The following is a 24,208-nucleotide window of genomic DNA, read 5'->3' as shown; positions in this document are numbered from 1 at the left end:
ACACCCCCTAGTATGCCAACCTCCAGTGGGAGGGGGCATAAGCCTTTCCCTGGTTGGCTGGGTCCCCCCATCTGCAAGATGGTGGGAACTGAGAGTTTCGCTTCACCTCGCCTCCCCCACCTGAGGGGTGGAGTTGGCAGAGGTGGGCATACCTCTCTTATTCACTTGTTTTTTCCCGCCGGTTCTTCCGCCCAAACTGGGGTTCAGAATCAGTGGGGATCAGTTGCTGAAAGCCGCAAGTGGCCTGGGGAAGCTCATAAAGGCAGCAAACCTTTGAAGCTTCCCCTTCGTGGACCCTGCCCAGCCTGGGGGAGGAGGCTTGGCACTTCATCCCAGGATGTGCATTGTTTCAGGCCCCCGAGAGCAGCAGGCTCTCGACCCAGGGTCCAGAAACATGTCTGGTGGTGTCAGCTGAAAGCAGCCACTCAGCCTGGACAATAGTGGTTGGTCGTCTTTCAGAGGGCATCTCTAAGATGCCCTCTGTGTGCATTTTTCATTAAATCCCACAGTGGCAAAAGTGTGGGTTTAATGTGCTGAGAAGTTTGATACCAATTTCTCAGTTTTCAGTGTAGCCATTATGGTGCTGTGGAGTTCGTAATGACACTCCCAGCACCATATAGTTTTAATGGCAGCACTGCACTTACAATGTCTAAGAATGGACTTACACTGTAATGGTACAGGGCTCATGCACCTGTACCTCATCACTGGTATACTGCACCCAGCTGGAGGGGTGACTGATCTATGCTAGGGCAATGGGTTGTAGGCATGGCACACAGGGATGTGTGCCATGTCGACTCTTCATTTTGTTCTGTACCATGACATGCAGCCTGCAAAGGCAATGTGTGTGTCGGCGTACAGGGCCCCTAAGGGTGGCACAATAAGTGTTGCAGCCCTTAGGAGCATTCTCTGGTCACAGTGCCCTGTGTACGTGGGGTACCATTTATCAGGGACCTACCTGTGGCCAGAGCTGTCAATTGGGGTTTGTTTTGGGGAAGGAACACAGGTCCTGGGGTCCTGATTGGCAGACTGACAAGCTGTTTTTTCCTGCCAGATCACCTTTGTTCATCGACCATGATTTTAATTTGGCTGCTTTGTTGGTGATTTTTTTTTTTTTAATGCTGCATGGCTAATAGTTAGCTCCCAGGCCTCATGTCAATTAAGGGAAGACCAAGCTTGGTGGAGTGCGATTGGCCAGCTGTGTTTGATCTTATGCTGGATTTCCATTTCGAACCAACTTAGGGTGGCCAAGGACTCCGGAGGGGCGTCTCAACTTCCAGCACAATTTCATCAGAGAAGCCATTCTTGCTGGGAACTGCTGCTTAAATTCGAATTCCAAGCGCGCTGGAGCTTGAAAGGTGTGTCTTTGTATGCGATACATGCTTTTGAACTGGACAGACTGTAAAATGTTAAGGATCATTGCGTCTTTGCCCTTGAGGAGTTCCGAGCCATAGGTCAAAGACTGCAAAAATTTAGCACTGATAATTTGCAATAAGTATTACTGAGACAAACTACCCATTTTTTTGTTTATTAGATTGAGTTAAAAAAACAATTTGTTTGCCAAGGCCCTTTGTTGCGCAACATACATTTTAAAGTTTAGTCTGGAGTCCAGTTCCATCCCTAAATAATTATATGTGTTGACTTGTTCGATGTAATTGCTGGCGACATTCCATTTGAATTTGATGTCTTGCTGTCTATTTTTTGGCAAGAAACAGATGACTTTGGTTTTTACTGTAGTTGAGCTTCAGGTCTAAAGATTCGGTTATATTGTGTAGAATGGGGATTTGGCTCTGCAAGCCGATGGCGGTGCGGCTGCATAAAACAATGTCATCTGCACACTGGTCTTTGTGCGAGTTTTGGTGGATCACTCGAGACTTCAGATAGCAAAATGTCCAGGCCTGTTGTATAGATATTAAAAAGGCACAGGGCAAGAACGCATACCTGTTTGAGGCCAATGGATGTGGGAATCTTACTTGACCTATTTTCCAGACAAGGTGGTGCTCCGCACTAGGGCATCTCTTTTGGCCAAAGTTGTGGCACCTTCCACCTAGGGCAATCTGTCACCTTGCCCAACTTTTATGCTCCAGCGCATCCCTCCAAGGACCATCTGGACCTCAAAGTGTTATTGTTCTACCTTGACTGCACCTGTTTCGGATTATTACACAAAGAACTAAGGCAGAACTACCGAGTTTCGAATGTACATCTACACTCTTCGTTTGTCTGGAAGTACTTTTCAGTTACTTAGTATATTGTGGTGCTCTCCAAGCATAGAACCTCTCTCCGCCTTTGGGAGACTAAAACAACTCTCTAGGGAAGAAGTCCCCTTTGAGGTATACAAATATATTGCACAAAAGCCGAGGCATATCCAAAATTAGTCCAAATCTGTGTAATAGGCATTGACCCCCATAGTAGGAAAGAGGAAGTCCATAAGTCGATCTTTGTTTCCTTCTGTATGTGTGAGAAAGTGGCACTGTATATACTGTTCCCCAATAGGTACAGTGTGTACAGAGTCCACAGAGGTTAAAGTTAGATATAACCTTACTCTCTAAAGTGGTAGCTTGGTCAAGCAGTAAGGCAGTATCAGAGGACAGTCAGAAAATGGTCTCACACATTCAAGAACTGAACTCTAGGCCAATGGTTTATATAAAAAAAGATAGTTGTTTTATTTTAAAACCAACAATTGGTATCAAAATATACTTTCTCAGAATAAAAAGCTTTAGTTAAATACTTTGCAATAGGCAATTGACTTTTGCAGATAATAGTTATTTTTGTTGCAATAGGCAACACAATTTCAAACACAATAATACATTGAGCTCAATGGGAATTTTAAGTTGTGTGCAATTGATTACTTTCAGGATTACTTTTCTAACTCCAGGACTGGATCCTAGATTCAGTCCTGGGACAGTTCTTGGAAACAAGTGAGTACATTCGTTTTAGTTACTGTTGTGATTTTTAAGCAATATTTTGCTATTTTAAAAGTTGGCACTTAAAAACTTTTGCTAATCAAATTACCAATGTTATCCTATGGAAGGAAATTCACTTAGCATGTAAATGGGGTTATGGTTACCTAGGTCAGTGTTGGATCCTAGATCCAGCACTAGTGTACCACCTGTAAGCAGTTTAGAAACTGTGTTTAAGTTACAGGCAATTTTTAAGGAATTTTTATAAGTTTGCAAAATCGACACTTAGAAGAAATTTCATAGAAAAACAGTCAATGGTTTCCTATGGGAAAAAATTTAGTTGGTGGTAAGTACGGTTGTAAGTACTTTTCAGGGTCCGTGCTGGGCACCAAAATTCAGCACTGGGATCTCTCCTAATAGCAGGTGAGTATTTCCGTTTTCTTTACTCGGTTGATTTTAGGTGACTATTTTAAAGTTTAGAAACTCCACACTTGGAAGAAATTTTAGAAGAAGCCAGTCAATGTTACCCTATGGAAGGAAAGTGAGTTATCAGCTTTTGGGTAAGTACTCGACTGGCAGAGTTAAGGTCCTGGGCACAGACTCGGGGGTCTCCCAGGGTTAGGTAAGTACAGTTGTTACACCCTCAACGGCACAGGGGCAGCCAGGTGCAGAGTGAGTTAGGCCCAATGTTATCCTATGGAAGGCAGGGGGACCTTGGTTGTTGGCTGCTGACTAGCAGGCCACACGGCTGTGGGAGCTGTGCTCCTGGTCACTTGCTCAGGCCAAATGGGAAAGTAGGTAGGAGTAGAAGTTGCACTGCCAGGGTCACTCGGGCAGCTGGGTGCAGGGTGCTTTTGAGCCTTAGGGCGCTCAATGGATTTCAATGGGACAGCTCAAGGACGAACAAAGGCTGCAAGCTCGGGGACGAAGATTCTTCAGGTGCCACCACCACTTCGAGAGGTAAGTTGGGTAGTTGGAGGATAGGTAGGTACCCAGGAGTCGGGCACAGGGGGCCGCAGGGCGCCGGGTGCAGTGGTGCCTTTTAATGTCTGGAAATCTTACCCTCTGTTGATCGCGATTGGGGGGGTCCCTGGTTCTGAGGCTGCAGACGTGGTCGGGAGCGTCGAGGTGGATCCTTGGGTGCCAGATTCGAGGTCACAGTCGCCGCGGGTACATCCTCGGGGTCTTTGTCCACTCCGGCACAGGCCAGGCTTGGCGGGTGCAGGGTTCGCGGTTCCAGGCTGATGCCAGGGGTTAGAAACTTGCTTTGAGCAGAGCCACTGTTCGTGGGAGTCCCAGATGCTCAGTCAAAAGGTAGCCAGGTCCTCCAGGGTTTGTGAGGTTGCTGGCCGCAGGAGGTGCTGGGATTTATCAGGAGCAGGTTCCAGGGTTGACAGGCCGGTATGGCTAGGGCCAAAGCAGTTGGTGTCTTCCTCTTCTTCTTAGCAGCTGCACAGCAGGTTTTCTTTCTTCTTGTTCTTCTTTGCTTGTTTAGAATCTGGAATCTAAGGAAGGAAGGTTCAGGGTACCCCTAAATACTAAATTTAGGGGAGTTACAGGTAGGTAAAGGGCAGGGACCACTGGGTCCCTGTCCTGGGGTGGGTACATCCCCTATCCTGCCACTCTCCTGTGGGAGGGGGGCAGTGGTCTAGTCCTCATTGGGTAGGGCTGCCCATCTTTAAGATGGCGAGAGCCCGGAGATGTGCTTCACCTCGCCTCCCCCACCTGAGGGGTGGGGTTGGCAGGGCTGGCACATCCCCTGTCCTTAGTTGGAGTTTCCTGCCAGTCTTCCCGCCAGAGTGGGGGTCAGAACCGGTGGGGGCCAGTTGCTGAGTACAGCAAGTGGCCTGGAGAAGCTCACAAATGTGGCATGCCTTTTGAAGCTTCCCCCTGCCCATCCTGGGGGAGGAGACCTAGCACCTCGCCCCGGATGTGCACTGTTGCAGGGCCAGGAGAGCGGGGGGCTCTCCACCCAGGGGTCCAGAAACATGTCTGCTTGTGTGGCAGCCTAGGCAGCCTCTCAGACAAGACGTGGATTGTAGGTTAGGTTTCAGGGGGCATCTCTAAGATGCCCTCTGTAGTGCTTTGTACATTAAATCCCACACTGTCATCAGTGCAGGTTTAATGTGCTGAGAAGTTTGATACCAAACTTCTCAGTCTTCAGTGTTGCCATTATGGTGCTGTGGAGTTCGTGTTTGACGAGCTCCCAGCACCATATACTCTTAAATGGCAGCACTGTACTTAGTGCCCCGTAATGGACCTGGGTACTGTAGGGTCACAGTGCTCATGCTCCTGTGCCCACTCCACTGGCATAGGGCACACAGCTAGAGGGCTGGCTTATGTATGCCAGGGCAGTGTAGGTTGTGGGCATGGCACACAGGGATGTGTGCCATGTCGACTTTGTTGTCTTGTACCCAGACACTCAGCCTGCAAGGGCAGTGTGTGTGTGTGTTAGGGTACAGGGCCTCTAAGGGTGGCACAAATAGTGCTGCAGCCCTTATAGGCCTTTCCTGGTCACAAGGCCCTGGGAACCTATGGTACTATTTACCAGGGCCTGACATGTGGCCAGGGTTTGCCAAATTGGGGGTTAGGTTTTAGGGAAGGAACATAGGCCCTGGGCACCTGATTGGCAGGAGTCCAGGGTACACTCAGTCAAAGTACATTCAGCAATTCAGAAAAAAGTGGGGGCATACCATGCAAGAAAGATGGCACTTTCTCACAGTATGTCCTTTATTTCATATAAAATATTCCAATACATAAGAAACAGGCAGCCGACACGTGTTTCATCCGAAAGTACTTTCTCAAGGCTACAAAAACTAGTAGAGCACGTCGTAATTCCAGAGTCAGTATATTTGAAAACAATCACAACCGCATTGGCAGTTAAAACCTGTAGTGCTGGGAACCAGTAAGCATACTCTCCCGCTACCTCAGTTCCACATAACCAAGCCTTGATAAGCCCGTAGCGGTGACAGCTCAGATCGCGTTCTCTTCCGCTCGGATGAAACGCGTGTTAGCTGCCTGTTTCTTATGTATTGGAATTTTTTATATGAAATAAAGGACATACAGAAGGAAACAAAGAGACTTGTGGACTTCCTCTTTCCTACTATGGTGGTCAATGCCTAGTACACAGATTTGGACTAATTTTGGATGTGCCTGTGCACCTGTTTCGGGTAACAACCAACTGTTTGTGGGGTACTTTGGAGCAAAGAAGGGACGTGCTGTACAGTGTTATACTGTGCATTAAAATCTGTTAAGTCTGGCTAAGAAATGGCGTCCTGAAGGCCTCAAAGCTCATTCCACCAGAACTAAGGCAGCCTCCTCAGCTCTCCAACATGGTGTTCCTGTTCTTGACATCTGCCAGGCGGCTACGTGGGCATCCTTGCACACGTTTGCCAAGCATTATTGCCTGGACAATCTGGTCCGTAGAGAGGGCCTCTTTGGCCGTTCGGTCCTACAGGACTTTCTGGTTTAAGCTTATCCGCAGCCCCTCCTCAGGTGATGGTATTTCTTGGGTATCTGTTCACAGGTAAGGAACCTATGGCTAGATGAATCTATCAGATGGACAGGTGACTTACCTTCTGTAACGCCATATCTGTTAGAGACCTGATCTAGCTGCAGATTCCTTACTGACCCACCCATCCTCCTCGCACTGCGGATCAGTTATTCATATCAGGGCTGTTCCCCTTCAGGCCCTTAGTTTTTTAAACACACCACTGTCAGTCAACTACATGGCTCTGCGCTTCTGGCGTGGAAAGTCATGAAAAGTACTGACGTCAGTGTGCCGAGGTGGCGCCTATATAGACGACGCGGACGTTACGATGACTAACTCTACGACATCATGCAGAGTCAACCGATGCCACACACCAGAGCACATGGGTACTGCTAAGAAAAATCTTCCGGATCCAGCCTGGAAGTTCACAGGTAAGGAAACTGCGACTTCTGTACCAAGAAGGGTACACTAACTAATGACCTCATCATCTTCTCCCGGAAATGGGCACGATGGAGGAATGTCTTCCATTCCTTGCTTTACATATCGGGCACTAGGAAAACTCTGTATGGCCTCAAACTTTCAACATCACCCTCGCCCTACTACAATGCTAATACCACCATCTCCATTTATAACAACGGTATTTTCTTAATTCAAGCCTCGAAAGACAATCTAATTAAGATGGACAATATCTTCCCCACCCTCAAGATGGCCGTGACTTCCACGTCTCCTCATCCCTGCCTAACCCGGCCAATTCCAAATGATCTCACACTCACACCTCTTTTCATGCCTGAGATGACAACGTCTACTCATATCCCTCCGCGTGCCTTAGGTGAGCGTTGTGCCACTCCGCTCCCTGACCTTGCTTCTCCTGAGAATACAATTTCCTCATTCTTGGTGATTCACTCAAATACTGGACCCATAGCATCACTCACTTCTCCAAACTCCACATGGCAATCTACTGGGACCATTGCAGTGGAATCCTCTCTAGCCTCTCCGTCCTACCTCTCCCCCGGTGAAGCTCCCTGCTTGATCCTACCTAACTCGCCTTTAGCCCAATATGTATCCACCCTCCTGTCCTCCTTGGAACCATTTCCACCCATTCCATCCTATCTTTTTCCACCACTTCCCATCTGCCCCACTTAAGCCCTACCGCCCGCCTTACAAACACAGTCCTTTTTGCTTTGTTAATTGGTAATCCACAAGACATCTGACTCACCCGCTCTCTCTGACTATCTCATGGCCACCCCGGCCCCTTATGCTATCCCCGGAAACCCCACCTCACCTCACCTCCTGATTGGGCAGTGCATCTAGATGAGATATCTAGCCACCTGCAACTTCTCACAAAGGAACTTCAGGAATTGAAAGACATCACGATCGATTACCTCCCTCTTCTCAGATCCCTTAGCACTATAGAGAATCGTCCCATCATGGAGGTCGCAGCTCCTCCTCTGCCCATGCACACCTTTCACCATGCTTGGAAAACTTTACCTCTCCCGAATACCTCTTCCCGCCCCAGACTGCTGAAAGCTGGCCTCTCATCTATTGAGATCTGTGAGCTTCTACTATCCTATTCCCAATCACTTATCAAATCACGAACCAGGCGCATCCAAGCTAACCCTTACAGAGAACCTTCATACAACCTGGGAGGCATAAATATTGACAACATTCATCGCATCAATATCCTCCCAGCATCCTACCCTCACTCGACTGACCAATTGAAATGCGCTCTACTCAATTGCAGATCAGCGAGTCGACACGCCTCCGATATCTATGATCTCGTCTTAACCAATGAGCTTGCCATCCTCCTCACAGAAACTTGGTTAAGTAACCCCTCCTCACCTATTCTCGACCTTCTAGTCCCACCAACCCATGACATAATTCGTATGGACATAGGTCTAAAACAGGGTGGAGGAATAGCCTGTATCCACAGAAATATACTCTCGCTTTCCCAATCTGACTCAACCAGGCCATCCTTCAGCAAATCTCTGCATTAACATTACCAGCAAAAACAGCCTTGTCTGTAAATTACACACATTCTACCACCCCCTGGGTGACCATCTTTCCTTCATTGAGCATTTAATGGAAATCATCTCATCCAACGATGACCCTCTTGTGTCCTAAATCTTCCTGAGAGACTTCAACCTCCACAAGGAAGAGGTTTGGCGCCGCGGCCAGGGCGACTGATGCTGGAATCTGGGGATCACGGTTCGATCCCCGGCGCCAGATTAGCCCAGCACCATGTGACTCTGGGCAATAGCTTGCTTAATCTTCCTGACGGCCCCCAGCGCCTAGAGACCCTTACGGGTGATTGTTCGCACTTTACAAATGTGGAATATTATTATTATTACTGGTCTAACCCAAATGATCACGCTGTGAATTGTTTAAATCCTTCCTACTGGATCATGAGCTTACTCAATTTTGTGATAGCCCAACTCACAATAAGGGAGGAACTCTGGATCTCATCATATCCAAAGGTAACACTATCACATTGGACTCAATAATCCCTTGCGACTGGTCCGACTACTATTGCATCTTCTTCCAAACGGGTCAAGAAGTTTGGAAGAGAGAGGATGAAGTTAATTGATTTAAAGAATTTAGTTGATATGAGAACTGGTATATTGGAAATTGTGTGTAACAGTATGGGGGAAAGCATCATCTTTATAGTATCAAGGCGACCCCACCAAGATAAAGGGGGTGCCATTTAGCTGTTCCGAAATTTTCTGAGTTTCATACATAATGTCACTGTCCCTGAAATCGTAGGCGTGAAATGTATTCCTAAATATCTAGTATGATTGGATTTCCAGGTGAAGTTAGCTGGTGTTAAGTCTGCCTTAAAAGTATACTTTGTCATAGGAAGAATTTCGCATTTATCACTATTTAATTAGTACCCATAAATTAGAGGGAAGGATTGAACCTCTGCTAAGAAGGCGGGGATTGATTCATTAGGGTTTGATATAAAAAGCAAAATAACATTGGCGTAAGCCGCAAGTTTAATGAGTTGTGGGGGTTTCAAATCAATGTATAAGTGCGTTTTGACGTATTTTTTAAATAAAAGGTTTAAGGCCTAGGTTAAAAAAAAAAAGGATAAAGGCCATCCTAGCCTCACTCCTCTGCCAAGGTAAAAAAAAGACGATATTAAACCATTGGCACCTACCGCAGCACGTGGGTTAGAGTATAATAGGGAAATTAGGGATATAAATTTAGGACCAAAACCAAACCAATTCAGGGTATAAAATAGGTAGCGCCACTCAACCGTATCAAATGCTTTTTCGGCGTCTAGTGCTATTGCTGCAAGGGAGTGTTTTAGGTATGGAGCCTTAGATAAGATATTAAAGAAAAGTTGTGTGTTTGTGATTACGCGTTGTTTAACAAAGCCAGATTGTTCCTTGCCTTATATGCTTGGCAAATAGGAGTCTAGATGGAGGGCCAGTGCTTTAGCAAAAATGTTGTAGTCTATATTTACAAGAGAAATAGGTCTATAATTTTTACAATGTTTTGGATCTTTGCCTTCCTTGGGTATGAGACAGATATGCGCTTCTGAAAATGCTCCAGCTGACTTTTCCAGGAGGCAAAAAGAATCAATCAAGAGAAGCAATTTGGGTAATCTTAATTTGGCAAAATTGAGAAAAAATTCAACAGTAAAACTGTCTGGCCCAGGTGTTTTCTCTTTTTTGAGATGTTTAAGCGCATCTAAAACTTCTTGGTGTGTTATGTCAGATTCTAGTGGTGACAAATCAGGGGAAAAGTGCTGAGATTTTTGTATAGTGGAAAAAAAGTGTGACAACATGAGATCTGTAGGGTTTGTCTCAGAAGAATATAATTTATAAAGAGAGGAGAATGCTTTTAAAATTTCTTCATCTTTAAATTTTAAAACCGAATGTTCATCATGAATAGACTCTATGTTCAATTTATTGTTTCTGATTTTCAAATAATTCGCTAAAATTTTCCCTGCTTTGTTTTTACCACCATAAAATTTCGCACTAGACTTCAACAGATATAATGAAGCATTGTCTGTTGATTCTTTGTTAAACTGTAGTTTTGCTTTTATAAGGTTTCTCAAAACATCTTTTGAGTTAGAAGTTTATAAAGAATGCCCCAGTCTCTTTATATCGTGGAGAAGAGTCTGAGTATGTTTGCGTGCATTAGTATGTTTTCTGGCTACATAATTTATTATAAAGTCTCTTGTGGAGGCTTTGAAAGTTTCCCAAATAGTTGAAAAGGGTAGGGAGTCATTTTGGTTTGTTGAGAAATATTAATTAAAAAAGGTAGGAAATGAAGAGTATAATGCTGGATCTAAGAAGAGAGCATTATTGAAACGCCATCGTCTGGGGGTGTTAACTTTGGGTATAATGTCGAGGCATATTGAAATAGGGGCGTGGTCTGATAATATAGTTCCAATTTCTGCACTCATGAGTGCTTGCGATGTGTTGTGATACAAAAAAATAATCAATTTGTGATTGCGAATGGTGGACTGGAGATTAAAAGGTATACTCTAGTGATTGGTTGCATAATCTCCATGCATCTAGAAGTTTGTGATGGGTACTAGCATGGATGAAGGATTTGTGCACCTTGTTAGGTACATATGAGGCTTTAGAGTTACGGTCTATAAATGGGTTGAATACCTGGTTGCAATCACCCGCTAGTATGAAATTATCTTCCATACCAAGAGTAATTTGCCTTGCTAGTGAGGACCAAAAAGAGGAATCGCCACCAGTAGGAGCATAGACATTAAAAAGAGAGACTGGAACATCCTTCAACCACAGCTTAACATTAAGCCAGCGGCCTTCAACATCAGATTCTTGTGAAATAAGTTTGACATGAAGCGATTTTCGAACAAGTATCATAACTCCGTTATGTTTGCCGTCACCTTTGGAAAAGAAAAATTCTCCTACCCAACCCTTTTTCATTTTTAACGATTCAACTTCTGTGAGATGCGTTTCTTGGAGGAATATCATATCTGTATCTAAATGGGTTAAAACTCTCTGCCTTTTTATTGGGGAGTTGAGTCCCCTAACATTGCAAGATACTAATTTCAGCGGCATAACATCTTAGAAAGAGTAATGAATGAAGAAAGTACATACCAACAACCCAATTCAATTGAACACTGATGAAGAGTATAAACAAAAGAGTATATCCTATGAATAATCACAAGAACTAATATAGGAAGAGATAAAGATCTATAAAATATTATGACCAAAAAGTATAGATGAGATAACGACCAGAGTATAAAAATATAGTAAAATAGGTACAGAAATAGGAATGTGATGGAAAAAGGAAAATGAAAGAAAGTAAAAGAGTAATGACAGGAGTGAACAACAATGAAAGCTGGAATAAAACAGTAGCAGTATTGAAGAGGATCAGAAGGAGAGACAGAACGAGAGACAAATAAGACATAGGAAGTAAGAGAATTATTGACACCTAAGAAGAAATGGAAAAGATTGTTTGGAAAGGAAAAGAGAATAAACTCTTGAATAAAAATAAAAAGGAAAAGAAAGTACAGGAAGATGACGTACCTACAAAAAGAAGGTTCAGGGAAATACGGGAAGGGGGATGGAACTACATGGAACAGGCGACACATCCGGTGTCAGCTGAACGGAGGGTCTGGAAGAAACCACGGTACAGGGATATTAAATCTGCAGAGACTAATAAAGAATAAGGATTAGGATAAATATTGGAGCAGACGATAACAGGTAAAATCAAACTGTAACATTGAACAAATTGACATAAAAGGAACCTATGTAATAACAAGCTTATCAAAAAATAAAGAAAATCCTTTCATGAATGTCAGGATATTATGAAGAAAACAAAACCTGAGCAGCCTGTGAGGGAAAGAAAAAGAGAAACATCTATTCAAGCATTATATGAAGAAGGTCCTGAGGAGTCCATAACATCCGTTTTGCAGGAGTTAATGAAACTTTGGAGACGTATCCGGTCTTCGTACTTTGTTCTTTTATTGTATGTAACCTTGAAGAGACACGGGTGGAAAAGGCCATACCAGGCTCCCATGGAACGGAGATCAGATCTCATATTAAGAAAGGCCTTATGTCTGTTAGCAGTAGCTTTAGCGTAATCTTGTGCAAAAAATAAAGACGAGCCTGACCATGTAATTCTCGGAGAAGCTTTGACCGCATACAGAACTTTCAACAAGTCCGTGTACTCCAAGAAGTATAAGATGACTCCTCTTGGTCTTTGTGAGGGTGTAATGTGAGATGGGGCACAACCCAACCTGTGAGCCCGTTGAATGTTGAGCACAGTTCCTTCTGGCATGTGAAGTAGTTTAGGGAGAAATGATTTGAAGATAGTGAGTCAGATGCCTCAAGTCCTCCTCCCAGGCCATAGATGCGTAAATTATTCCGTCTATTGCGATTTTCTAAATCCTCGACCTGTTTTTGAAGCGTAGAGATTTGTGAGTGTAGTTGAGACACATTAACACATGTTTCTTTTAAGGAAAAAACAGTGTGTTCGACTACAGAGACCCTCGTATCCAGTTGAGACCGATTATTTGTTAAGACTTGCAACTTGGTGTTAGTCCCTTCCATGAAGGGTCAAAGAGCTCTAATTTCCTCGAGCAACATTTCCAGCGAAACAGGCGAGACTGACTTAGGTGGTGAGGGAGGGTCTTTTTTAAGATGTTTGGTAATTGATTTTCCAGGAGTTCCAGAGGACAGATCGATTGTCGTGTTTGAGCTGTGAGGCGTGGACAACAGAGAATCCTCAAACTTGGAAAACTCAAAAAAAAAGTTTAGCATTTTTTATAAAAATGTTTCTTAGATGGTGAATTATGGTGTGTCTTTATTCTGCCCAGAAAGCGTTGTCTGAGCACTTCTGGCCGTAAATATGCAAAGTTAAATTGTGAAATGTGAGAAACAGTAGGAGAAAATTTGAAAGTGGGATTCTCTTTAAGATGGAGAAAAGAGATTATAATTCACAATTCGTGTTCACCTCATTTCACTTCAGCACATTGATAACGGAGGTATATATCTTCTGTGAGAAACTGCAGATAGACACAAAATGGCCGCGTAGCTCAATCCTCACAGATCCCTTATTAGACTTCCAACAAGAAGGTGTACAGCATATTGAGACAGGGTTCCTGGGGCAAATCAAATATTTTCATCCTTGCCAAGCATGCTGAGGATGAAAGGAGAACAATGACTGAAAGTCATGGCTCCGTTTGTGTAGAATCCGCGATCGCGGGAAAAATACAAAATGGCGGCCGCCAAATTACACGGCCGCTAGTGAGCTAATTTCTATTAAAATAAAATACTTGCTGGCTTTAAAAGGAAGCGCCGAAGGCTACATCATGCTCAGCATATCTTCCGCTATCTGTAGCCGCCTCCTGTGATGCGCCAAGTCTGAAATCGTGGATTCTTCAGGACACACCCATGCGCCGCCATCTCCCTTGGGCACCAAGCCACGCCGCCCTTTGCTTTGTCTCTTAACAGACAGGGCCTGGCAGTTATGACAGTTGAGGGTTATTTGGCTGTCTTGTCTACATTCATGTGTCTTCCTGAGGAGCTATCCTTGTTTAGATCACCTCAAGTTGCAACTTTTCTAATAGGTTTACTTTGTTGCCTCCCCATCCGTTCATGTTCTCGGAGGGATTTGGCGCTTAAGTTTATTTTTCTTCTGATACTCCATTAGAGCTGAGACAAATTTGCCACTTTCAACGTAATACTTTGAACACTGTACTGTGAATAGTAGACATTTCAGATCAGAAAACGTAACATCCCCACAATTCATCCGCCTTTTACCATATTCAAATAAGTTGTTTCTTCGTATCTGACATCCTTCCTCTCTGTTGTGTAGTCTGCCTCAGAAATGGGTTGTTACATTACCCTTCCATCCTCCTGATCCTAATAAAGGAGGAGGTTCTGCCTGGCCTGGATCCAAGTGGGCTTTATTACATTGATTGCATGAGACAGGACAGAGTGGATGACTAACACTTGATGGGGTTTGCTGGATCTAAAATGATAAGGCAGTGACTAACTAAATGCACAATTTGATGATCCTTAGTACCCAGATCTGCTACACCTTAGCTAAGAATTTCCCTCCAGAGGGCATTTGTGTACAGAACTCTAGAGCCATGGCTGCTTCATTGCTCTTGCCACAGGTGCACTGGTAACTGACATCTGCCAGATGTTCACAAGGTCATCATTGCATATTTTTGCCTAAACCTATTGCCTCAACTTATTGCCTCATAGCCCAAGCGCGCAGTGGCTGGTATTTTGCTATGGCTGTATTTCATGGCTTCCTTAGTTAATTGGCAATACTCATTTCCACCTTCCAGTTAGGTATTGGTTTGGTATTCATTAACAATTTGAGAAATCTCCGGGAACATGTCTGTCACACGAAAATTACTTATATTTGGCAGGGATGCTTCAGATTCCTTACCATCCATCCTTCTCCCCTTTGACTTAGTGGCATAATTAATATGATGCCAAGTTATGCAAACATATTCTGTATTTTTCGGTGTCCTTGATGTTCGCTCCTTTATTCTCCCCACACCTCCTTCGGGCTTAGAATAGGTTCCAGGACCTGACAAAGGTGTCATTTGATACACAATTTACCCAGGTATAGTCACATCCAGCAGGTATAGAGCAATTACTGTGGAAAAAGTTACGGTCCTGTCTGGCCCCTTGAGGGATATTCTTAAGGTGAGGAATCTTCTGGAAGATGGGGTTCATTAAAAGTATAGTTATTGAAGGTAAGTAAATTTCTTCTGAAGGCCAGACATATCTGTTACAAAAGTTGTAAATGTTTGCCTTATTTCTGGCCCCTCTGTCTGTTAATAAGCATTTCAGAAAAGTTGTTTTCTTACTGTTTTGACACTTAGACATTTGGGGTACAATATATGTTAAAATGAATGCTTTAAGAATATGCCTTTTTTACTGCATGATTAGGCACTACCTTTATCCTTAAAGGTACTAGCACTCTAATTTTAGGTGGTCTATGGCTGTATTTGCCCTATTGACTAAATAATGGTTTGAGTGTACCGACAAGCAAAAAACACTGGTTGAGTTAACTTTGGTTGTAATGGGAGTGAGACCTCTTGGGTATGCATGATATCCAGAGCTATTCTGTTTATTAAATGTCAATAATGTCGTTCATTCTACATGACACTTAATTACATCATCTTGTTTACACCTACAACACATACTGTTATGTTACTCGTTGCGTTTTGTTTATCTGATGTCTAATACAGAATTGCTTTTGTATCTCTTATGAGTTTCAACTTCACGTTCAACTAGAGCACATCTTAATAGCTTTACATTTTTTTAACTAACAATTGTAATTTTTTTCTGTCTAACAGGGAAGAATTTCGTACAATGTGGGTGATTGGATTAGTGTTTAAAAAAATGGAAAATTCTGAAAATCTGAGTGTTGATCTTACTTATGATATTCAGTCTTTCACAGACACAGGTAAATCACTGACATACAGATTTTGCAACAGTTTTCAAGATGCTTTAATTTTTGCACCTCTGCTATTAAGGTCAAAAGTTGAATTCTGCTAACTGGTTAACAGATTTAGTGTCAAGCACTGAGGAGACTTAAAAGGTTGGAGTCCTATATCCACCTCAGAAATTACGAGCACCTTCCAGTTTAATTTTTATGTCTTCATTTTAACTGGTCTATGTTAATTATCCGTTAATAAAAATGTTTTCTTTTTCCAAAATAAAGCACTGACTGGACAATAACACTACTGGTGTGTAATTTAGTGTTTCACTGAATCAAGGATTCAGATCCTCCACCACCTTCTGAAGCTGACCTTGACTGCCGGACCTTACTACCCTTGGAGTCGTCAGTTGTTAGTCAGTTGTCTAAAGGGACAACTTAGCTTTCCAGTTGGAGTGCACCAACATTGTGTGCCTGCACACCTGGCACACAATTGGTGAGTAAAAGTACCCTAATGGTTTTCTGCCCACAAACTACTGACTGCTCCAGTATTCAAAGTAAAGGACCACATTGGTGGTTAAGTAGCAGGGTCACCAAATTACAGACTTCGAGACATCTCCTACTTTAACAGGGGAGGTATAGGTAAAAGGGCAGGTAAGGCCTGGAGAGAGGCTGAACTGAAAAGCCTTAAGACTGGCTCAATAAAATATATGTTCGAGGCATATGGGCTGCAGATCACACACTAGTGCATAGATCGCCATCTGGTGGTGGGCCCGGATGATTACACTTTGTTGTTGTCCTGGAAGAGTCTTTGTATGGTAGATGACTCCTCTGGAGTATAGTGCGCATGGGCATCGACTCGATCTTCAGATGATTTTTTTTCTGCCATCGTGCTCGTATGTGTAGGACGCTCCTGCTCTGTTTCGTTACCGATCTCATTTTGACGCTCATTTTGATTCCTACCGTCTGTATTGTTTTCGATCGAGACTTCCTCATACACACATCTCGAACAACCTTCACTTCTCGATTCCGGTGATGGTCGGGGGCCGTCTCGCCCAGCTGCGCCATTGGGCCTTCAGCTCATGGAAAGAACACTGTTCAAGAAGTGCCCTCAGTGTGGACACAAATTCCCTCGCACTGATCTACATGAGGTGTTCGATCTGTGCTTGTCCCCAGATCACGAAAGCCGAGACTGCCAGGCCTGTGCTTCGTTCCGGTCGAAAAAGACAATCCGAGACCGTCGAGCTCGGAGAGTCATGGCACAATCGTCTTCATTGGCACCAGACACCCTCGTTGAGGAGACTCCAGTCCAACTGGAGTCTGAAGAAGAACAGCAGGAAGACGTCATCGTTTCCGAAGCAGAGGATTCAGCTTCCAAAGCCGACGAGCAGGCAGAAGATGACGATCCCCTTCCAGCTGGTCAACCGGTTGTAAGTACAGACATCGACCCTCTTGATACCCCCACACCGGTTGAGGCTTCGGTTCCACCTCCACCTTCGGGCACAGGTGCACACCGATCACAAACTTCTGATGCCCCGCCTTCGGACCCGGCATTGAAGACTTCCAAAAAGCCTCTAGGCTCGAGTCAGCCTCCAGTCAGTCCCGATAAACAGATGATTCTCAAACCGAAAGTGAAACCTATACAAACTCCGACACCAAAGCAAACTTCAGCACCTAAAACTGTTGAACCAAAGCCAACTCTGGCATCGAAGCATACTTCGGCACCTAAAGCTGTCAACCCGAAACACGCTTCGGAACCAACAACTCCGGATCCGAAAAAAATCTCCAATCCGAAGAAAAAACTCGAACCGAAAAAAGCTTCCGACCACAACTCTTTGAAACCGAAACAATCTACTCCAAAGACTGTACTAAACATTGCTAAACCCAGCAAACAGCTCGATCCCAAACAAGACAAGCCGGTTCCGAGAAAGGATTCTCCCATAGAAGAGCTTTTCTGTCCAGATCCAAAGCAAAAGACACTTCTTATTCACCCAAAGACTGGACATATCATCACTTCAACTGCTAAAAGGAAACTGGAACCTCTTTCCACAGCTCCAGTCCTTCTCAAAAAACATGCTCAAACTTCTCCCATAAGAGTACCTTCACCACTTCCAGAAGTGCCAGACGCTTACATTTCCCCCACACACTCTCCACCACTCATCCCACAAAGCCCTGCACTAGCAGATAACGATGAGGATGATCATTCGGGGGGCGGGGGGCGCAGAAGATGAGCAACCCTTAGATGATCCAGATGGTGTTACTGGCCCATCAGATGATCCTTGAGAAGACTGCAATGCACCAGATGCCCCAGATCTACCCCAAGATGACGCATACCCTTCTAGGCCATCTCCTCCAGATGACACCATAGGGTTCACACAACTCATTCACAGAGCAACAGCCTTTCATGGGGTCGATCTCCATACTGATCCAGTGGATGACGACTTCCTTATGGAAACATTATTACCTTCTCATAAAACCACAAACATCTTATCAATGCTTAAAGGGGTTATAAAACACGCACCAGACCTATTTTAAGATCCCGTCAGGGCCAGGGTAATTAATCCCAGGATGGAGAAAAAGTACAAAGCCGCTCCAACTGACCCAGCCTATATCCAGGGCCAACTACCATTAGACTCTTTAGTGGTCTCCCACGCACGAAAAAGAGCTAACTCTCAGACAACAGGGGATGCTCCACCCCCGATAAAGAATCCAAACACTTAGATGCTTCAGGCAAACAGATGACATCTCAAGCAGCCAACGTCTGGAGAATCGCCAACACCCAAGCTCTGTTGGAAAGATACGATAGGGCTCACTACGATGAACTTGAAACCCTTATACATCTTCCAGACAAATACAAGACCAGGGCTACTGATTTGATACAGGAAGGGAAGGTCATTACTAACACTTCCATCCATTGTGCTCTAGATGCTGCTGAGACAGCCTCAAGGGCAATAAATACCGGCATACTTTAACGCAGGTATGCCTGGCTGCGTACTTCTGGTTTCAAACCAGAAGTACAAACCAGTATTCTCAATCAACCCTTTGACCAACAACATCTGTTTGGTCCCACAGTTGATACCTCTCTCGAAAAAAATGAAAAAGGATACTGACACAGCAAAATCCATGGGAGCTTTACAAAATTAAACTCCCAGAGCGTCCTTTCGTCGCTCCTCATACAGGGGCGCCTCAACAACTTTTCCTACCAATACTGCCTCCTCTTCTTACAAAACTCCCCCCCCAATCCTCGCCCAATAGAGGTTATTACAGAGGAGGATACAGAAGCAACAATACTAAAGGTAGAGGCAGAGGTAACACCTATACCATCTCCGCCCCCAAGCAGTGACCTACCTCCTCTCCCCCCAGACCATTACACTCCTGTCGGGGGGAGATTACAACAGTTCCTACCTGTCTGGAACTCCATCACAACAGACTGGTGGGTGAGACAAATAATTCAGTCAGGTTATTCCCTGGAGCTCACTTCCACTCCTCCAACTATACCACTCAGACAGCATCCCATGCCACAAGAGCATCTCACACTCCTAAAACAGGAGGTTGTCACTCTACTGCACAAACATGCAATAGAACCAGTTCCACTACACCATCAAAACACAGGGGTTTACTCTCTGTTTCCTTACTCCCAAAAAGACGGCTCCCTCCGACCTATACTGGACCTCAGACCCCTGAACCTTTACATACAGTCAGACCACTTCCATATGGTCACATTACAGCAGGTCCTTCCTCTGCTAAAACAAGACGATTTCCTTGCTACTCTAGATCTCAAGGACGCCAACTTTCACATTCCCATTCACCAAGCTCACAGAAAGTACCTTCAGTTTGTAGTGGACGGTCAGCATTACCAATTCAAAGGCCTCCCCTTCGGAGCCACTACTGCACCCCGAGTCTACACAAAGTGTCTCGCGGAAGTAGCAGCACACTTGAGAAGGGAAAACATCCATGTCTTCCCATATCTGGACGACTGGTTAATAAATGCCAAGTCAGTCCAGCAATGTGCCCAGCACACACACAAGACCATTCATCTCTTAAACAAACTCGGTTTCACTATAAACAAAACAAAGTCGCACCTCCAACCATCCCGGTCTCAACAGTATCTAGATGCCACAATAGACACCTCCGAAGGAATTGCATCCCCCAATCCAATAAGAATACAGAGCATGCAAGCTCTTATACAAACATTTCAACCGCAACACTTACTAGCAGTTTGAGTGTTCTTGCAACTAATTGGAATGATGGCATCTTGCATTTTCGTAGTACCGCATGCAAGACTCCAGATGCGCCCCCTGCAAGACTGCTTAGCAAGCCAATGGAACCAGGCTCAAGGTCAATTAACAGATCTGGTGGTGGTCGACGGCCGGACACATCGCGCTCTGCAGTGGTGGAACACCAAAAACCTTTCCAAAGGACGGCCATTCCTCGAACCAGTTCCACAGGTAGTACTAACCACAGACATATCCCTCACCGGCTGGGGAGCTCATTTGTCAGAGCACACAGTACAGGACAGGTGGACACCACAACAGAAGCTACTCCACATAAACCATCTGGAGTTTCTAGCCATTTTTCTAGCTCTAAAATCATTTCAAAATTACTTATCCAGCAAAGCTGTCTTAGTCCGCACAGACATTATGACAGCCATGTACTACATTAAAAAACAGGGAGGAACACGCTCCTTACAGCTCTCCCGGCTGGTGCAGAGTATATGGAGGTGGGCCATTCCTCAAAACATCTACCTACTAGCAGAACATCTACCAGGAGTTCAAAATCAGATTGCGGATCTGTTGAGTCATCAGAGACAACAGATTCACGAGTGGGAACTTCATCCGCAAGTTCTTCAACCTTTCTTTCAAGTATGGGGACAGCCACAAATAGATCTCTTCGCCACACTCCTAAACTCCAAATGCCCAAGCTTCGCTGCCAGGTATCCACACCCATTGTCCAAAGGCAATGCAATATGGATGAGTTGGTCAGGCAGATTTGCATACGCTTTTCCGCCTCTCCCACTCATTCCGTTAGTGGTGCGCAAGCTGCAGCAACACTGCCTCACACTGATTCTCATTGCACCAACATGGGCAAGGCAACCGTGGTACACCACACTACTGGATCTCTCAGTGGTACCACATCAAAAACTGCAACTCTCACCACACCTGTTAACACAGAACCATGGAGAGATCATGCATCCGGACCCCATGCAGCTCAACCTAGGGATTTAGCGCCTGAGGTCTTAGAATTTGGATATCTCAACCTCCCACCTGATTGCATGAACGTTATCAAAGAAGCTAGACCTCCCACCACTAGAGCTTGCTACGCAGCTAAATGGAAAAGAGTTATTATATATTGCACCAATAACATCAACTAGAAACTAGATGTTTCCATCCAGATCATATGCTATGTGCTGCATCTCCACAAATGCAGTTTAGCATACTCCTCAATCAGGTTACATCTTGCTGCTGTAGCAGCTTACCTTCAAAACAACAGTATCTATCATTATTGAAAGTTCCTGCCGTCAAAGCCTTCATGGAAGGTCTCAAAAGAATAATTCCTCCCAGGGTACCACCCTCCCCTGTATGGAACCTCAACATTGTTCTCGCCAGGCTCATGGGTCCTCCTTTGAACCTTTGCATAAGTGTGAATTACAGTTTCTTTCATGGAAAGTTGCTTTTCTAGTGGCTATTACATCACTCGGAAGGGTGAGTGAGATCCAGGCACTAACAATTCAAGCACCATTCTTTCAACTCTATCACAACAAGGTGGTTCTAAGGACAAATCCCAAATTCCTTCCAAAAGTCATTTCACCATTCCATCTCAGTCTGTTGAGTTGCCAGTATTATTCTCCCAACCTCAAACAGTTGCTGAGAGAGCTCTCCATACATTAGATGTTAAAAGAGCTCTCCTCTACTATATTGATAGGACAAAGCCATTTCATAAAACAAAGCAGCTTTTTGTATCCTTTTCTCCTCCACACAAAGGTAATCCCATTTCAAAAACTGGGTTTGCAAGGTGAATTGTTAAATGCATTCAAGTTTGCTATCAAAAAGCAAAATGCACTCTATCCATTCCCCCTAGGGCTCATTCCACCCGTAAACTAGGGGCATCTATGGCATTTTTAGGGAACATTCCTTTAGATGATATCTACAAAGCAGCTACATGTCTACACCGCACACATTCACAAAGCACTACTGTGTAGATGTGCAAGCAAAGCAAGCTAGTGTGGGCAGGCTGTACTCAAAACACTATTTCAAACCACTGCAACAGATACTGTTACTCGCCGCTAAGGGAGAGAACTGCTATGCAATCAATGCACTAGTGTGTGATCTGCAGCCCATATGCCTCGAATGGAAAATGCTACTTACCAGTATACATCTGTTCTTGGCATGTAGCGCTGCAGATTCACACACGTCCACCCACCTCCCCCTCTACCTCTGTTCCAGTAATATATTAATTAGATTCACTATACATGGACATCTTTCTGTTCTCACACAAATCCCATCATTTCCCGTAATGGCGAAAAACAATCTGAAGATGGAGTTGATGACCATGCGCACTATACTTCAGAGGAGGAGTCATCTACCATACAAAGACTCTTCCAGGACAACAACAAAGTGTAATCATCCGGGCCCACCACCACTTGGCCATCTATGCACTAGTGTGTGAATCTGCAGCCCTACATGCCAAGAACAGATGCATTCTGGTAAGTAGCATTTTCCTTTTAATGCCTGTGCTTCTCAATGTTCCTGACTAAATAGAGATGTTTTGGGCTACGATTGTGACTTTTCAGACCAGTAAAAAAGAAACTATTTAAATCTGCATCAACAGTGTATCCATTCAGTGAAGAGTGTATTAGCCTGTTCCACAGAACAGGTTTGACCCAAGACAAGTTTATCCAATTGTTTCAGTTTCCTAACTTTGTGTCTAGACTGCATCCCTCGGCACGGATACCTATCCTTAATGAGTTCAGTTCCCAAAATACATTAGACTGAAGCTAGCCCTTCTCGCGACTAAGTAAAGGACAGGATGCTAGGCCCTTGAGCTTCAATGGTTGAGAATGACCCAGCAGAAGAGGAATATACACTCCAGGAAAGTAACCAGAATATGTCTGTGAATAAGAGTGGTACTGTGGAAATACAAGAAGAGAGGGAATGGAATAGGGCTCAGGAGAAGCAAAAGTTGGACATTCCTGTCGGGCTCAATAATCTAGAGGGCGGAGGCAGCTTAGTATGCCCTGTCTCTACTTCTGATAGTAACACCTCCCCATTTCAGTGTCTTGACGGACACTGGCCGTATACCATGCGAGCAGAAGGCTGCAGTTCTTTGGGCTGCATTGTGCAACTCCGATGTGAGGGTTAGCTGAGCAGGAGTTGTCTGTCATCTTACCTTCAGCGAGGTTGAAGCCAGTTTTTAATTGTGTACAGCTGAGCTACTGCAGCATGCAAGCTTGAAAGATACTGTGATCCACAGGGCTACCCCACAAGAGAATAGAATGTTCCATAATATGTTGGTATGTGCCTAAATTAAACTATGGTTCTCCAGTATTGAATCTTTCATAGATTTACATGCTTGTACTGTCCCTGTTGTCATGGTTGGAGTCCCACAGTACTTAAATAAGCAGTAATATAAAAATTACATTAGAAAGCATAGAGAAAAAAAGTGAATTTGTAAACCAATCCACATCATTATAATAGACCCAAACTTCAACCAATCAGACCAGCCCCAGCCCATATCTCTCCTGCAGAACCAATATACCTCAAATTTCCAACCGCACGTCATGTGTGAGGGAGTCTCCCTGGGCTCTGCTTAGTTCTTTAAGTTGGTGAACTTTTGACCCTGCTCTGTTCCTCTCTGGAACAATTCTTCTGAATTCAGCTTATGATATTGTGTTTATCTTCATCTACGCTACTTTTTCAAGATGTCAGAGGGATCTAAGAAAATACTTTTTAGACCTTGCAGATCTTGTGGGACGGCAAGGTTATTCTTAGAAGATCTTCACAAAGACTGTCTTTACTATTTATATCCCAGGCATACTGCTAGAAATTGTAAATATTTCAGAACCTTCTCTGCTAAAACTCTAAAGGACAGAGAAGCCAGATTATTGATATGGCTCCAAAATAAGAAGAACAAAAAGGGGGGGGTTAGGGTCCGAGGGAAAATTTAAAGACTAAGACAGACTCAATCCCCCATACAATAACTACTACAACAAGGAATCTGTCAGTCTGAAGAATGGGCACAGTCGCCAAAAGGATAGGAATAAGCGAAGAGTTTGGAAGAGGAGCCTCAGAGTGCTGTAGGATTTATTAGGATTTCCATCAAAAACCAGTGATTGGTGAATATCATCATCTGGATATCCACACCTTCCCACCACTATGATTCACTCCATCTTGGAGTTTCATTCGTGGTTTGTTAATGGCCGGAGCACATA

The 24,208-nt window shown here is 44.3% G+C and overlaps 1 protein-coding gene across 1 annotated transcript in view; it reads left to right on the top strand.

The window, feature by feature from the left end:
• PAPOLA (poly(A) polymerase alpha) overlaps window positions 1-24,208 on the top strand; it is an 868,351-nt gene that overhangs the window by 492,988 nt on the left and 351,155 nt on the right. Inside the window, exon 15 of the mRNA XM_085626434.1 lies at window positions 15,698-15,807. Coding sequence (XP_085482560.1) covers window positions 15,698-15,807 — 110 coding nt within the window. The remainder of the gene's footprint in view (window positions 1-15,697; window positions 15,808-24,208) is intronic.

The sequence above is a fragment of the Triturus cristatus genome, chromosome 9 (assembly GCF_964204655.1).
Source record: "Triturus cristatus chromosome 9, aTriCri1.1, whole genome shotgun sequence".
NCBI lineage: Eukaryota > Metazoa > Chordata > Amphibia > Caudata > Salamandridae > Triturus > Triturus cristatus.
The sequence above is the reverse complement of the archived record's forward strand: the minus strand, read 5'-3'. Positions and strand labels throughout refer to the sequence as shown.